A 17,925-nucleotide genomic window follows, 5' to 3' on the forward strand; every position below is an offset into this window, starting at 1 on the left:
ATATATATGTTCATATGTTAAAGAATTAATGAATAATTATTAGTAGGAAAAAAAACCACACACACAATATATATGGATATTTTAAAATGATATGGAATATAAAACATTTTTTATATTTTTTGTTATAAATTATTACTACTTTTACCATAGACATTGCAATTTTAGTTCTGAATCTGCTTTATACGGTGGTATGCGTATTTAAGCTAATATTACATGCAAAAGCAATAACCATATATATATATTATGTTTGTTTACTGCAGTATGTATCCCTGTTTTTAACCCTATATAATAGGGTTCTGTTTGTTGCTTTTTTTCTTTACAGAACAAAAAATATAATAAACATTAATCAGAAGACTGGTCTTATTTATTCATTGAAATAAGAGTGTTTTTCTTTTATAATTCTGTGTTCTGTGTTTGACTCTTGAAGATCATTCAAACAGTAGCAAGAAGAAGCTGCAGTGTGACATACCATGGCACGCTTTTTGGTAGTCATTTACAAGATGCAGAACTGAGGTCCAGCATCTGGACCTACAGCCGAGGAGTTCAGTAAATGCAGACCAGACCCTCCTCAGCAGCTGCTCAATGCTGACTGAAATAGCAGAGGAAGCAGCTAACTCAGTCAAGAAATTGGGTGTTTATTATCTTTTGAGGTTTATGCTCAAAACAGGATGCATTTCGAAGACTCCTGTTTAGGACTGCTAGTCTGAACAAGTGTATCAAATGCTCCTGCCTGATATTTGAGCTACAGCGATGTGTTTCTGTGTGCAGTTGGACCAAATCTGTGCATTCCAGGTTTGCTTTGTGCTTTTGATCTTTCGTTCCTAGTATTTATTTTAGCTTACTTTCTTCCCAAGTATCAGTGATTATGCATTTTGTCCCCACTCTTGCTCTCATCTCATCATATCTTTTTGTAAAGATAAATGTAACCTTAAAAAAAGCTATCTCATGCCCATTCTCAGTTCTTCTGAGCTAATCTGTTTACTTTTTCTTCCCCCTCAGAGTGTGGGGTATTTTCATTCTCAAATCCTACATGCTTTCTCTGTCATTTGTTTAAATAAAGCAGTAGACTCATCTTCTGTCTCCCCTCACTTCCTCTTTTTCCTTCTTCCTTGAGTACTTGTTAACTTTTTAAATATTTTTCTTTCCTTTTTACTTTTTTGAGTTCTGTCAATCCTTCTGGACATGTTAAGCACTTCTCATCTATTTTTTTTTTTTTTGCCTTGAAATAAAATTGTAAATACTTACCAATAATGATAATTAAAAAGATCCTAGAAAACTAGTTTTTAATGATGCATAGCTACGAAGTCCTGGAAATTCAAGCCTAGCCTTCATTTCTCAAAACCAGCCACTGGCACAGCTAAAAAGGACTAATATTGCAACAAAACATGAATTGCAATTGTACCAACACCAAAAAGTATGTTCGTAGTTATGCCCTGCCAACGTTTGCAATTCCTTTGGTTTATTCGGGCAGCCAGACAGGATAACACATTCTCACACACCTCCGCTGTGATCTGTGGCAAAGACGGCTGTACATGAGGATTTGCACAGACATCTCTGTATTGTCACGTCCCTCAGGACTGGGTGCCCAGCTCGGGAACTGCTGCATTGCTTCACACATGCCTTGTGGTAAATAGCAGTAGCAGCTTGCCTCCTGGACACACGATGTGCTCGGACCTAGTAGTCCCAGTATTCCCAGTATCCCTCTATTTCCAGAACCAGGGAGATCCCTTTGGGATGGACCCCCTGCCCTTCCCCACTGCCCTTAGCAGTGACGGGTGCACTGTGATACATGGTAAGTTTTTATAGCAGGTCTCCTTTTATTTTTTTGGTCATCGTGTGATTCAGGCAGACAGAGTGTAGCATAGCAGGCTCTGCAGTCATCAGGCTGCGAAAATGCACTTCTGAGCAGACCACAGGCTTGTCTACATTCACAGAAATTGTTCCCTGAGCAACTTAAATACAAATTAAATTGTCAGCATCACACATAATTGAGGAACAGGGATAACTGCTAAACGTGACTAAATAAATTGTTTACAGTGCATAGTTTGGATAACCTCGAGAGCAAACAGTTTCACTCTGCCTTTGTACCTCATGACCATGTACCCTTTGGATAAACGTTGACAACAACCTGTGCATCTGCTAAAACTTGGATACTTTGAAAGATGGTTTTAGAAGACACTTGGATCCTGGCTGACAGGTTTGCAGCTATCGATTCCTGTACTGTACACTCGAAAGCCCACAGCTCACAGAAAGAAAGCCCTTGTTGTGGAAAGAGGAGACACCCTCGCTGCAGGCGTGCCATGGGAAACACGGCCAGACTATGCTGTGATGCATCAGAAAGTGACTGTCAGAGGGGATGGGGTAAAGATGTGCCAGAATGTGTTGGCTCCTCCTATATATTATATAAGAAACCCTCCAGAATATTGAAGAATTGAGAGAGTATTTATCATTCAAAACCCCTTCAATATAAACTTCCCTGTAATAAAATGTAATTCTCAAGGATGCTTTCAGAGAAAACCCAAATCAATAATTTTTCTGTGAAAATGTGTGCAATATTTCAGTCACATGGCACGTAATTTTGGCGTCTGTAATGGGATTTGTCTCACTGAAATGTGGTAGTTCTGAACTACACATCCAGGCTTCCTCCAGCCACCACACACGGCCAGCGTATTTCACCCCCCTTCAGACGGTTGTCAAACATACACATACAGGATTAATTATTTCCTGAGTGAGCCCCCCTGCATGCTCTGTAGGGGGAATTTTTTCCATCTAAACACCAGGCAGCACTTCTGTGCTGTGCGGTGATGGAGCACAGGCACGGGTTGCCCACAGAGGCTGTGGGGTTTCCCCCTTGGAGATCCTCAACAGCCACCACGTGAGCCTGGGCAAGCAGCTCCGGGTGTCCCTGCTTGAGCAGGGGGGGTTGGAGCAGATGGCCTCCAGAGGTCCCTGCCCACCTCAGCCCTTCTGTGATTCTGTGACTTAAAAAATTAGTTTAGAGCAGAGATCTCTGGGTTTGCAGATGCTGGGGACATTTCCTGAAACTATAAATGGAAACGTTTCATAGATCATTGCCATTGTCTCAAAATAGCTGTGTCAGCTTGGCACATCTGGGATCCAGAGCTAGAGCAGCTAGGTATACAAAGCATTTGTTCTCTTTAGTGAAAAAACTTTGCCTAAAAAAGGCCGTGGAATCGGAGGCGCTCATTCAGAAGAGGCAGAGCTCTTGCGATCTTAGAAGAAGCTACTCAACAGCCTGTGTAGTAAAAAACCTCGCTGCACTGAGCCCAGGCACAGAAGGAGGAATTTCGGCTCCCACCTCTGCTCCTGGCCTCACGCAGGACCTCTGCCGAGCTGCATTGCCCTGTGTATAAGCACATTTTGGTCTCCTTACAATGCGTAAGAAACAGCCAAGCCCCAAGGTTCACTTACACTGTCGCAGATCACAAAGCAGAGCAATGGAGATAAGGCACAAAACAGGGTAACTTGCAACCCCCATTTGACATTGTCTGCTGTGGGCCATTACTGGGGAAGATAACTAAACAACTGGAGAAAGTACACAAGCTATCAAGTTAACAGCAAACGAGAGAAACACAACAGAGGGAAAGTTTGCATCACTGAGCAGCTGTAGTGCCAGCGCTTAGACCCGTCTCTACGAACTCAATGCATCAATCCAACACACACCTAAAAATCGATCTGGCTGTGTGAAGGCAACCCCTCATACGTGTGGAGCACATAGTTTTTGTGTCTGACCTCTGTCAGGTTAATTTATATTTGCAGACTTTGATGAAGATGTGCTTTATTGGCATAGACAGGAGGTTAAAACAACTCTTTGTGCCTTCACACTGGTTTAACAGTTGAACATTGAAGAGATTTAAACCACATTCTCCTGCGGCACGTGAGACCTTGGCTTGAGAATAAACTTGGAAGAGCTCATTCTACTCAAACAATGTTATCTATGCTATCTCTATAACCATACTGACAGTCATATAGAGATCCGTATGCACTATGTAGATACCCATATAGAGATCCACTGTATGGATATCCCCGAACAGCCACTGTTCATCACCGTGCCCCCCCCAAACCCTGTTGGGAAGTGCGAGAAGCCTGAAGATGCTATAAAAAGGCACAACTCTCCGACGGGCTGCTTTGGGAGGCATCGGAAGGCACTGCAGCCCCTCACTTCGGTCACTTTGTCAGGTCCCCACGGGGACGGGCTTGGGATGCCAACACCCTGCAAACGAAGCCCCTGCCCTGCCGTGGCGGCGGTGCGGGCGGGCAGTCCCGCCGTCCCTCCGTCTGCCCGCCGACAGACGGAGCGTGCCGTGCCCTGCCCTGCCCTGCCCTGCCCCGCTGCCTGACACAGCCGCCGGCGACCGGGCGGCCGCGGCAGGTGCCAAGCTGGCCCCGGGCTCGCCATGTAGGGGAATCGCCGCCGGCCGCGCGTTTCGGGGGGAACGGGGCGCTGCTAATTTTATCCGCCCCACCGCCGGCCGGCCCCAGCGCCTCCCTCCCTGCCGCTCGCTGCCGCCCCGTCCCTTCAGCCCGTCCCCCAGCGCCCCCCGTGCCCGCAGCCGGGAGCCCCTCGGCGGGGGGACCCCGCAGCCCCCCGGGGCCGCCGGGAGGCGCCTGCGCTCTGCGGCCGCTCGGTGCCGGCCCCGCTCCTGGCGCCGCCCGCAGCCCGGCGGCGGCCGCTGCCTATTTTAGTCACAGCGCCGGGACGGGGCCGCCGCGGGGCCGGGGGCCGGGGGCCGGGACGGGACCGGATCGGATCGGGTGGGATCGGATCGGATCGGCCGGGACGGCGCCTGCCGCCGGGGGCTGCGGGGAGCGACCCCCCTCTGGCCGCCCCGTCTGGCCCGTCCCGAACCGGCCGCCAGACTTTGCCGAGGGCGCCCGGCAGGGGGCACGGGGACAGGTAAGGGGCCGGGCACCGGGCAGCGGCAGCGGGATCGGGCACCGGCACCGGGATCGGGTCCGGGGTCGGGTTGGGGAGCGGCTCCGCACCCGACTGCCCCGGGCACCGCGTGTCCCCCTCGGGTCGGGTCTCTCGGTGTCTTGGTAGTACTGAAATTGACACAAAAAAGCCTTCTGTAGTGCTTATAAATAACAAAACAAAACAAATGTATATATATATTATATATATATTCTTCGTCTTCCAAGCTGTGCTGCTGTGGTGGCACGTTCACTGTGGACACCACCTTGGAGATGTCCCTTTTTGGGGTGAAAGGGACGGCTTACGTGATTTATTTTTTTCACTATTCCAGTTTTTAATGGTGGGTTAAAACCCGGCTTCCTAGGCAGGGGTTATAAGAAGCAGGGCTGCAGGGCGACAGCTGCGGTCGCAGCCCTCGGCGGGCTCTTTGTGCGCGGCGCAACCCAAGCAGGGTGCGAGCAAACGCAGCCAACACGTCCCCAGCTCCATCCCGCGTCCCCGGTGGTACCACCTTGAGCCTATGCAAGAGTGGTTGCCACTGGATGGATGTTTTTGTTAACTAAGCAGGACAAAAACACCGCTAAATTTTGGGTAACATGAGGGTGACAAATTTGTGTCATTGCCGGCACGTTTAATAGAAATGAACTTGCCCCAAAGAGCGTACTGAAATCCATCTTTTCTTATATCACTTTCCCATCCACTTCATTATAAAAAGGAAACTGGTAACTTACCCTGTAATTAACTTAATTGTGCTAGCTCTTATAGTTGTCTTCAGCTCACAAAGGCACAGAAATCATTATTGATTGTCAAGACTCTCTATGCAGTTTTTGTGCTAGGAGACCATAGAAAAGTAGTTAAAGAGCTGCAGGTATGATAAAAAAATGTTGAGCTTGGCTATTGCTTTAGACTCACAAAGCCCGTCTACGTAAAGGAGCTTGCAATGACTGTAAACGTGGACAAACATACTTGCACAAAGCTCTAAGAAGCTGACTTGAATAGTGCTGTTCAGTAAAGTTGTGGGATACAAATACTCTCAAGAAAGTGAGTGACAATAGGAGTTGGATGCTCTACGCTGTCCCATATCAGCTTGGCAAGCCTGTTCTCATAGTGCAACACAGTGCTTAAATCTTTTCTGTTACGTCCACGATTTGTGAACGTTGTGCACGTATCCACAAACCACCCTTATTTTGAAGGCATCTGTGTGTGTGACCGTCCGGGGACTAAATACTTCTGGGAATGGCTTTCAAAAGTTTGGTCTCATGTGAAGATGTCCCGAGCAAAGGAAAATCCTAGAGTAAACCCACCTCAGGTGTTCCTTTATGTTCTGAGAATTTGGATTTTTAGCCCTAAAAGCACAATGTCTTACACACCGTAACATACACACAAGAAGTTGTTAATAGGTTTTCTTGCTAACTGTACTAACTTCTGTGGATTTAATACTAATTTAATACTACGCAGCACTGCATGTTTTCAATATTCTTTTTTTTTCTTTTTTTTTTTTCTGGACAACCAGATTGCTTGAGTCAGCTGAATTTTCAAACTCTTTCTTTAGTAAATCTAAATCCATATGGAGGAAAATTTACAGGATATTTAAGGTGTTCCTTTAAGTATTTGTCATATGGTCCATAAAGCTTACATTTCACTTGATGCTATTTCCGCTATTTTTCCAAATGATTTGACTGTACTATTTATATTTTGAACTTACATATTAAGATATATGCCCCTTTAAAATCCTACGCTGTATTCTTAGCAGAAGTAACCCTACATAAAAGTTTTAAAGGTGTGATTCTGTATTTCCAATTTTAAATTTTGGTCTTCTGCAGTTCACCTGTTGAACAGCAGATTTTTTGCTAATACTTCAATATTAGTTGACAGTAGTAAAAGTTAAGGCTAAAGAATTGGATCTAAAAGCTCCAGAGTTGGATATTTGATTTCCTGGTGTTATCTGTGGATAGCATTTTAGGGTAGAGCTTGTAACCACGTGTGCTGGATTTTTGTTGATTCTCAAACAAGCTCACTAATTGAAATTCCTCCGTAAGAGCCAGGGTCACAGCCTGTCCTCATGTCATCCTGCAGATAGGATAAGTCTATTTCTGCCGGCTTTAAAATACCACCTCGAAATTCTGCAGCTTTCTGACATTCTCCAGTGTGGCAGGGGTGCTGCGATGTCTCTAAGTAGTAAGTTAACATCAAATGTAATTGTATGAAGACTTGAAGGTATTAAAGCTTATAAAAATTGAATGTGTGTAGATTTAGCTTCCTAGGTTATAATTTGGGCAACTAAGCAGGTGGCACAGATTTTGGAGAGTACTGACCATCCTTTTGTTGCGACTATGGATGCTATATTGTCAAAGCTGCTAAGTGACAGGTCAACATGTGTTGGAGAAACACCTTTCCTTATGCCAATTCTTGGCCAGCGGGATCAGCACCTGTGGTTTACGGGGAGCTTCGGGTTGGCTGGACTGGGAGAAGAGCGATTGCCACGTGCCATACAGTTGGCAGGCCTGGTTGGGTTTCCAGTCTTCAAATGTGTGACGCTTTACGGCCAGGTCTTAGAAGAGTAAGGTAGCCTCTGTTCTCATGGACGCACTACAAAATTTGGCTGGGAAAAAAGCGAGCATCTGGAAAGCTTTGTGGGTTCGTAATCAGATGCAGCTGAAATTCCTCCTGGCGCACTCTCGCACTGGCAGTGTGAACGGTTGGGGTCCGACGGCAGAGCTGCTCTCATGACCTGTTGCTAAACTTCATGTGCAGGAGCAGGTGTGGATGGTGTGTGTTTAATAACTGCACTGTGAATTTGCTTGGACATCCAGGGTATGGGTAGCAATTTGGTGTTAAATTTGTTTACGCCTTTTTGAATGACTAACGTAGGAATCAAAGGAGGAAAACAAGCTCTTAAGAACAGAAATAAGAGAATTATGTTTTTTTGGTTAAAAATTAGATATTATTTTTCTTTGAAAACCATTTCACTCCAGGGACTGTGTACACTATGTCCTTGCTAGTGTTTGATCCTGCAAAATGTCTCTGTGTACTCTGTCGTGTGCCTTATCTGTGACAGGCTCTGGGCTTCTGAGAGGAGCTGCAAGAGGGCTGAATTTTTCTCCCCGATTTCTTTCTTCCCACTGCTTTCAAAAGGGATTTCAAGCAGTTAATTTCATGGTTAATTTCTGGTTAATTTCAGGAATTGTCCGGCTTGCATGAGCCCTGTACACAAGTCGATGGGGGGGAAATAATAAAAAGAGCGGATGGAGCTGAGGCAACACAAGCACTTGCAAGTGTCAGAAAGATGCTGAGTTCCATGTTCCATGTTCCTGTCGGCAGGAAGCGTGGGGTGCATTGACCGTGTCCTGCAAGTCTGCTCAGCAGCTGAGTTACAGGCAGTTAGCAACCACACGAGGTGGGGACAGGCACCGTCTCTACAGAATTTATTTGAACACAAATCCCACCATGTTAGGCATGATGGAGTCTGTCTGCTCAGTGATACAGGCATGTGTTTCCTTAGTGAGAGTCAAGCACGGCTCCCTATCAGCTCTCCTGCTGCAGCAGCAGGGGATCACACGTACTTGGCTGGAAGCAGCCTATCTAGAGGTGGTAGTGTTATTCCAGCTGGAAACTGGTCCATGTTCAGAAGACCCCCTGGACTACTTGTAACACCGAGTTCCTTACGGGGACTGGCTTCTAAGATATTAAAGGTAGTGTCCTGAATCCTCCCCTGTTCTCTTTGCAGTTTAATAGGGTGTTTTTTGCTTTCTTTGGGGAAGATGTTTGCCCACAGAAATCGTCTTTTAATTGGTGCAAAAAGAAAATACGCTGTAATTATCATGGCTATTAAAACAAAGCCTATGTATTTTCAGATTGGGAATCAGAGTTTTCTAACTGTCTCATTTTCTCCAGGATATCCACAAAAAAAAACAGAGGTTTTGCAAGCTTGCTTATGCTAGGTAGACCAAGTGCTTTCCCTGAAAGACTAGCAACTTCATCAAAACTTAGCACTCTGGCTGCCTCCGCTTCTGATTTGGTAGCATCTGATCAACTGGGAGGAGAAAAAGTAATATTTATTTACTGTTCTCGAAAGAGATTTGCTGGGTGGTGGTGGTTTTTTGTTTGCTTCCTTTTCGCTTGTGTGGTTGTCTTTTTTAATCAACCAGACAGCATTGTTCCTCCTTGAGGACCTTCCACTCCTTATTTAGAAGAACAGCTTTGTGTGTCCTAACGGAGGCTTACGCTACAAAAGCCTTTCTTTTTTTTTTTTTAACTTTCAGTTCTTACGTAGGTTGTTAAGTTCTCTTACTTACTTACTTAGCCTAAGACCACGGGCTCATTCAATAAGTGGGAAACCAAAATATGTTTGTTATTTGTGTAGAACTAGGAGGAATACTCTGGATGTTTTACTGAGCAACCAAAGTTATAGTAGCTAGCATTCAAACGTTGTTGGTTGCTGTTTGCATACAGTCCAAATTTTGAAGTATAGTATGCTTCAAGCCTAACATTTAGGCGAGAAAGAGATAGTAAAGTATTACAGAACTAGGTCTAGCTTGCCCTCTTGAAGCATTTGAAGATTTTTGCCTGAATGATAATTAATAATAAGTTCTAGAAAGAGAGAAAAAAAAAATAAATCCGTGCGTGTGTCTAATACATTTTGATTTAACGCGTGGTCTTCTTTTTCTTCTCTCTGTCTCCTTGCAGGAGTCTTCAAGATGAACACTACAGCGATTAGCCCACTCACTGTTACTCCACTAGGTTTTATTCCAGACCTAAAAAATGCCACCCTTGTGCCTTTCAATGAGACTGCATGTGAAAACTGGAAAGAGATTCATCATCTTGTTTTCCATGTGGCAAATATTTGCTTTGCGGTTGGACTTGTTATTCCAACTACTCTGAATTTTCATATGATTTTCCTGCGGGGCCTGCTCACCATAGGTAGGTGACTTCTTTGGGAGATTTGCAACTTACCTGTGGCAGAAACAGTGAACATTACAAGGAGATCTCTGGGTCTCTTCAGATTACAGGGAAATTCCAGCACATACTCATGGTCACTGTGCTTTGCTGAAGGTACTTTTGGTGTAATTGGGGGTCCATTCTGACCCAGACAGACATTTTCTAATAAGGTTATGTATTGGGCTCTTAAAATCTCCCAGAGCTGCAACTTAAAACTTCAAAACTATGTAGATGTTGATTTAAAAACAAGTGAACCCCATTCATGTTAAACCTCACTGGCTGCTTAAAATTCATTGAATTCCAAATCATGGTTAACTCCATGGATCCTTAAGAGCTTCATTTTAGGTTTCGGGTAAATACTGGGACCATGCATTGGCTGGTACACTGGCTTAGTACCTCTGTAATAGGTAGGGTTTTCCTTGAAAAGCATGATGTGGGCACACGTTCTTTAAATGGGAGTTCAAACACGTGGCATTTGCTGTTGTTGCAGTACCATTATTTTCATTACCAGTTTAGACATGCGAGCTGTCAATACAGGATGAAGTCAGTTCTCTCATAGTCAGTCCTCTTTCCTTCACCACTGCAGGCATCTGACAGTACAAAAATTTGGCTTCAAAGGAAAAACTGAATTTGGCGTGCTTGAGACTAAACAGTTACAGTGTAAGAAAGATAAACCCAGGTATTTCACAACACAGGGCATACTTGAGTATTTTCTACATGAAAATGCTTTGTATAATAGCAGGGATCTATTTTATGATAAAACTTTGATGGTTGAGTTTACCCTTTCATTTTGCCCTTTTTATAGCAATTATAGGATAGTTTATCAAAACAGACTGCAGTAATGACCAAGGGTCTCAGTATTGTAAAACCTTTTGTCTGTGTAGCTCTCATTTAAAAACAATTGGACTTCTGCACAATCTGAGCATGCCAATTTGGACTGTAGGTCATCTTGCATTTTGAGCAAAGAGGGAATCAGAATTCGTCAAACTGAGGTGGAAGCTGGAAGCAAATGTACTCTGTGGGCAGCAGAAGGTCTCGTTCTGATGGATCTGTGTCCTTTGCATTGATAACCACACAGTGTTACTCCTCTTCAGTACCTCCAGGTCTAGTGTCCTCCTATTCATCTTAGGCTAAATTAGCAGCAGATCAAGAGTGATCACATGTTGATTTTTCTGATCCATATGTAAGTGCTGCCTCACCTGTCAGACAAAGACAGAATATTGAGCTCATATTCAGCAATGTCTTCAGGGAGAAAAGAGGAAAGGGAAAACTTGTGACATCTACAGACACCTTTATTGGACATGGCTGAATTTGGCCAGTTGGTTCACATTTATCTGAGAGGGACTCACTGATGCATAACCTATCATCTGATAAGTACTGTCTTTGTAGGCTAAAAATAGTATCCCTAATCATACAGCATAATTTATCTTGTAGAGCAGTTGTCACTATTCAAAGTAAAGTAACTAAAAAAGAGTAAGCATTTGAAATTTTCTCTTTGAAGAGAATTCTGGATCCTGCTGTGACTTTGTCAAAATGCAGTCATGACACACTTCCTTTAAATTGTCAAAAATATCCATGTATAACTTCAGGAGGTTTCTGTGCAACTACTGCTCACTGGTTAGATATGATTGTCACTGATATGGACAATGAGTATGGTTTCTATGCTGCTGTTTGTCTAATTAATGCAATACAAGTAATCAAGTTTTGTGAGCTACCATTTCTACAGCATTTTAGTAACAGACCATCATGGGCAGCGCCTTCCTGCTTTCCCCAGTCCTGACCTGAATTTGTGTTGCTCCGGTATTGTAGTCCTGTGCAACAGGACTGCAGTCGGCTGTCAGTATGTTCCTAGTGCCTGTTGGTAGCATTGCAGTGATTAGCTCCTGCTACCTTTGCATGCATTGATCCACAGAGCCTAAGTGTAATAAAGCCTGTAGAATATATTGCTTCTGAGTGTAATTGCACACAGTGGACAAAATCTTGATGGCTTTATAAGAATGTGTTTATTGGTCAGTGACAGTTAACTTCCTTTTTTAATTTTTGCAGGATGTGCATTGTTCATCATTTGGGCTACCCTGTACCGTTGTGCCTTGGACATAATGATCTGGAATTCTGTATTTTTGGTTGTCAACCTTTTACATTTCATATACCTAGTGTATAAGAGAAGACCGGTATGTATAACAGCTAAATTGCACAAGCACTCTGGTAAGATGCAAGAAAAAGGACGTTCCTACCATGCTTGCTGTACAAACCTATCAATAAATTCCACAGGGGTTATTTTGAACTAAGCCAGCTACTTCAGTAAGGATGTAGACCATGAGTATGCTCTTAGCTCAGTCAGATTCAGTACATAAATATTTTCCCAAAATCCATATTCTCAAAAAGTGATTTGACTTTAGAAGTTACTGGTTTTGTCTGTAGTTTTGGTAGTAAGGAAGGGGTTATGGGATTTCTTTGCAGAGACAGGCTTGGGTTCTGTATGTGTTTTAGTCTTTTTCTCGTTTTCCCCACCCTCGCATCCATAGTGTGCATAGTCATTTAAATTTTTCTATCTCGGAGAGTAATCTTCCCAGTTAAAGAGTGAGGTCCTCTTTTGTTCGTATTTAGAACAATTTTCATTCCGTTTATATGTCATCATCAAGATAGATGACGAAACTGCACTGTATTTCTGCTACTCAGCCATCACCATGCTGTCCAGTGCACCACACAAAGTAACACTAATAGAGAAAGGACTGTAGGTCGTGGCTGTAACTTTTCTCTCCATTTCTGTACACCTTTCCCACTAGCTGTGGAATTAAAACAGAATGAAGGTGCTCAGAACTCAGACTGTATACCGTACAAATGTGGTGCAAGACCACATCTGTTCTTATACAGAATAAACCATACTTCTTGGCAGAGAACATTGGAAGAAAGATAGACTTTTGTGTACATCTTCAAAAAATGTTGTGCAAGTTAAGGATTTCAATAAATAGAACAAGTTGTCAGTAGAAGAATTAAAGTAAATGACAAAAAATGAGAGATGGTAGAAAGGCTGAAATCTTTACCAGTACGGCTAAAAACAACTGCAGAACAAACTTTGACAGTCCACAGGTACTTGCAGACTTAGGCAACCACACCATTTGAAAAGAGGGTAAAGATTAAATTCTGTCTTGGACAGTGAGAGTTCTTAAAGTTAACAAGTGACAGATAATAAGTAGTTGAAATCAGCTGTATTTAAAATGGTTTCCTGCGTGTATATGCTAACTCTACACATTCCACCATGATCCAAATGTGGTTTTCCACCAATTCCATGACCAAAGAAAGTGACATGGTGGAATTTTAAGTTTGCTCTTTCTTGTTTGGACACGTAAAACCCTTCTGGCACGTCTGTATATGTATATCATAGGAAATCATTTAACCCTGATTTTTGTAGATGTGTACACTCATCTTTCAAAATACTTCTTGTAGTGATGAAGCTTGCAACACTTAGTTGAGATAGATGCCTATAGAGTTGCATACTCCAGATCTCAACCAGATCCAGGGAACAAAAGTGGGGAGCTTGAAGAAACAGTCTTCCCTATGAAAACTTTCTAGCTGCTCTTTCTGCTGGGACTAGAATTACTACAGGAAGAGCATTCTTAAAACAAATGTCAGTTCTGTTGACTTTAAGAATGAATGACTACATCTTGACATTCTCTATAATCCTGGACAGAGAACAAATTAAAATCTTGAAACCACCACCACTGATGCCTTTACTAAATCTCTCTTTCCCTCAATCTTATTCAATATTAAACTGCTTTCTAAAGACAGAAATGTTCAGGCAACAAAAATGTTAAAATGTAGGAGGAATATCAAATACTTGTAACTGGGAAGTGCTCTACACAGGCATCAGCTGCGTTCTTATGTAGTCTCTGTCACATACTGACACTGAAATATTACATAGTTCAGGACATAAGCACTTCCAGAAATGAAAGGCCTCTGAGAGGAAGCAGATTACACTTGAGTCTAACAATTAAGAGCACTTTCAAAGAGTACAAATAATGTGTTGTGGCTTCTACTTCTGAGACAATAAGTTTACCTTATGAAAGAGGAATGAAGAACTGGAGTCATCTTGTCTCGCTTTGACAGAGTCATAGAATGGCTCAGGTTGGAAGGGACGTCAAAGATCATCTAATTCCAACCCTCCTGCCATAGGCAGGGATGCCACACACTAGACCAGGTTGCTCAGGGCCTCATCCAACCTGGCCTTGAACACCTCCAGGGATGGGGCATCCACAACCTCTCTGGGCAACCTGTGTCATATGCAAACTTGCTGAGGGTACACTCAAGCCTACTGTCTATGTTGTTGATAAGGATATTAAACAGTACCAGTCCCAGGGTTATACATCTAGTTTAAGCTAGTTTATCCGGTGTCATTCAAGCCACCTACCTAATACCTGTTGAAGGTGTGATATTGCCATCCGTCTCCAGTGACTAGAGAACGAGCATGCACAACCATTGCTAACTACTAACCTACCTTTATATACTCACAATTAAGTGAGATGCATTTCATTGCTGCTTTCTAGCAGTATGAGGAAAAAAAATTCACTTCATGCTAATTTAAATTGTACCACAAAGGAGAACTGGAGTCCAGAGTCTGGTTTTTGAAATATTTTTATTCCTGCCACTGTAAGAGTGGTCTGTGTCCTCAGCATCTCTGAAAACTAGGCTCTAAATTCTTAGTAAATTGTGTGAATTTAAATAGCGGAAAATATATGGAAGCAGGGTAGTATCCCAAGCAATGTATAAATTGCCTTTTTACAGGCTATGAACAGCAAGATTACTGGAAGAAATGATGCCTGGTAGTCACATATGTCTTTTTAGCTCTCATACAGATTCTGCTTACTATGAACTTTCAGGCTCTTTTTTTTAGTGTTTTTCTATAAAAAGCTAGAGGATGCAAAAAAAAAAAAAAGAAGAAGTTAGATTTTAAATTAGATTTTCTGTCTGCATCTATTATATTGCCCATCACAAAATCAATTTTATTTAGTCATGCTCACAAATCACATTTTTAAGGAAATAAAAGAATGGAAGATAATTACAAGTTAGCCATATTACAAAATGAATAATTGATATTTTCAGTTAAATATTTATTTTATTAAACATGGCATGCTAAGTAACAGTGAATTTCTTTTCTGACCAAAAGATTATTTCTGCAGTTTTGACTCCTTGGAGCTTTACAGATTTGGCTTTTCCAGTCTGAGTGGAAGCTGAAAGAGTCTAATCAGTGTCTCTACAGAGCTCTGACTCGGAGCTTTGGCAGGATCCCAAAATATTTCAACCATTGCTGAACAAAACATTACACCTACCCATATGGCTCATTTGGAATATGACCCACAAGCATGACTGGAGAAGGAGTCAACTGTGCTTGCAGAGGGTGAATAATCTGTTACAAGGAGGGCTATCTGAAGTGTATCTACAGTGTCCAACCTGATCGGTCTTTAGGAAAGTAGTTGCGGATGTTTTCTTTCCTAAGTATTAAACACACAAGGGAGATCATGAAATCTGAATTATGTGCTAGTTAAGGGAGTGAATTAGCACTCTAGGGCCAAGTTATCTCCTCATGTCTTTATTGTTTTGAATTCAGGAGTCTTGGGAGCTACCTGTATGTTTATCAGGGAAAGGAATTTCTCTCTCTTTGACTTGCAGTGCTCGTGGATAGAAAGAGGTACAAGTTAAATTGGTATGGGACCTAAAAATGAGTGAGTTCCTGGAGAAGCTATGGACCAAACAAATTGCCCAACTTCACATGTATATGGAACATATTTTGAAATCAAACAATTCAGGGCAATCCCCAACACAAGAGACATAGACGTAGTGGAGGGAGCCCAACAAAGGGCCACGATCATGAAGGGACCAGAGCATCTCTCCTATGAGGAGAGGCTGAGAGAGCTGGGACTGTTCAGCCTGGAGAAGAAGAAGTTCAAGTGGGATCGTGTCAATGTGTATAAATACCTAAAGGGAGGTTGCAAACATGCAAAGATGACAATGCCAGGCTCTTTTCAGTGGTGCCCAGTGATGGAACAACACGCAATAGGCACATACTGAAACCTGAACATAAGGAAACACTTTTTACTGTGCAGATGATGGAGCACTGGCACAGGTTGCCCAGAAAGGTGGTGGGGTCTCCATCCTTGGCAATGTTCGGAATCTGTCTGCACAAGATACTGGGCAATGTTACTCTTCGTGGCCCTGCTTGAGCAGAGGCTTGGACACGATGACCTCCAGAGGTCCCTTCCAAGCTCAATTATTCTGTGACTTTATTGATCATCTTGTCTGAACATTTGTATTCCAGCCCTCCTCTTCTCAGTCCTGTGGCAGAGATGGTATTATAGGAGAAGGGAGACATGTAACAAAATCCCGCCAAAGCAATGTAATAGAATGATCCATTTAAATGTTTTGAGGAGACAGTAAGTCACAGTTGATGGAGGTGTATGTATGGACAGATCAAAAAAGTTAAACAAAAATAAAATATTTTAATATTGTTGTGGGTGGCAAATGTACACAAAGTTAACAGTAAGTTCAGCTATGTATAAGCAAAAGAAAGTTCTCAGGAGCTCTCAGAAGAATTTTTTGTATTAAGCCCTTGGAAATAGGTATTGGTGTCTGTTTTTCAAGGCCACATAGAAATCTCTGAAGTTTATAAACTTGCTTCCACTTTCCATATTTTGAGGATGTTTGGGTGAAAAGTGAAGACTGCAGGTTTGGGATGCTCTTGTTGAGCTTTTATAGAAAAATAAAGGCTGCAAAGACCATCCTGAAAGGTTATGAAATTATAATGTCAAGGTCACATAAGCAGCCTTATCTCTTCCTGTGCAGAAATTTAATAAGTAGCTATATCCTGTTTCTCTGGGATTAACCCACCATCTCTTCTTGATTGTCAGTTCCAGAGTGATTCCCATGGAGTTCAGTGGCCCATCTGTGGGATGGATGGCATCCAGTGATTGAGCTTGTGGGTGATAAGCTTCAAATATGGTTCCATAAGTCTGGAAAGTTTCTGCTTCGGCTCAATTTGTTCTAGATTTAAATAAAAGACATATAAACCTGAATGAATTTTCCAAAAACCTCTGTTATGCTTGATTCACTATTCAGCACTCATATGTAATTCTATGAAGAACAGCTCAGGGAGGATTTTTGGTACGGAATACATAGGTTTTGTAGGAGTTAAAGACTATTATTTTAGCCCTAAAATAGTCTTCTGGGGAGGAAATAGTATATACTTGACAGTTGGAAGCTCTCATGGGCCTCAGTCAACCCAGGGCCTCCCACAATCATTTTGGACCCCTTCCACCTCCAACCACAGGGTGCTCAGAAGCTTCTCAGTTGGTGCTGTTGGCTACCATCAGCTGAAAAGTGATTCCTGGACTCATGTGCTGCTTTATTTTATCTTTCCCTTTTTCTAATATTAAATAAATAAATAAATAGAAAAATACAGAAACTTGGAATATTCTCATTTGTTGAAGTGGTGACTCATTTTCTTCTTTTTCTACCTTTTTTCTTTGTTGCTTTTCCATTTTTCTTTTCTATGTATACATTATTTTTTCATGATCTGTTGCTCATTCTTCTAATTTGTTTGTTCAAGCTGCCTCTGCTTTAGGGGAGGCCAGGACTCTGTCTCATTCCCTGCCGCCTTCATTCAGGAAAGATCTCCAGGCTTGGGATTTCAGCCAGCTTCCTTTCCCTCATTGCCGCTGCCTGAGTTTGGGTGGGCTCCTAGATGTGGGATGTTCAGCTGGCATTGCATTTTTCCTCCCTCATCGCACGTGGTTTCAATATGATGGGTTTGTTTTTCAGGACTCATAGTCCTGCTTTTCTACTGCAAGTCAGCCAAGAAGCTAAGGGATGAGAGGCTCCCAGGAGAGTCTGAGAGATGGCCAGAATGTGTTGTGGATATGGTGTGAAAAATGCAGGCAACCTCATTTTTTTTTCTGTGTAATTCTCACCCAAGTTCTATTCCCTGTTAGATGAAAAGAAGTCTCAAAAGACTCCTTGTGTCTGATTTACCATGCCACTTGCAGAGAACAGCATACTAA

The 17,925-nt window shown here is 42.6% G+C and overlaps 1 protein-coding gene across 2 annotated transcripts in view; it reads left to right on the plus strand.

The window, feature by feature from the left end:
- The window catches only part of POPDC1 (popeye domain cAMP effector 1), a 52,147-nt gene that overhangs the window by 18,479 nt on the left and 15,743 nt on the right, over positions 1-17,925 (plus strand). For both annotated transcript variants that reach the window (XM_038176461.2, XM_038176460.2), the window contains exons 4-5: positions 9,623-9,856; positions 11,921-12,045. In XM_038176461.2, coding sequence (XP_038032389.2) covers positions 9,623-9,856; positions 11,921-12,045 — 359 coding nt within the window. The remainder of the gene's footprint in view (positions 1-9,622; positions 9,857-11,920; positions 12,046-17,925) is intronic.

The sequence above is a fragment of the Anas platyrhynchos genome, chromosome 3 (assembly GCF_047663525.1).
Source record: "Anas platyrhynchos isolate ZD024472 breed Pekin duck chromosome 3, IASCAAS_PekinDuck_T2T, whole genome shotgun sequence".
Lineage (NCBI taxonomy): Eukaryota > Metazoa > Chordata > Aves > Anseriformes > Anatidae > Anas > Anas platyrhynchos.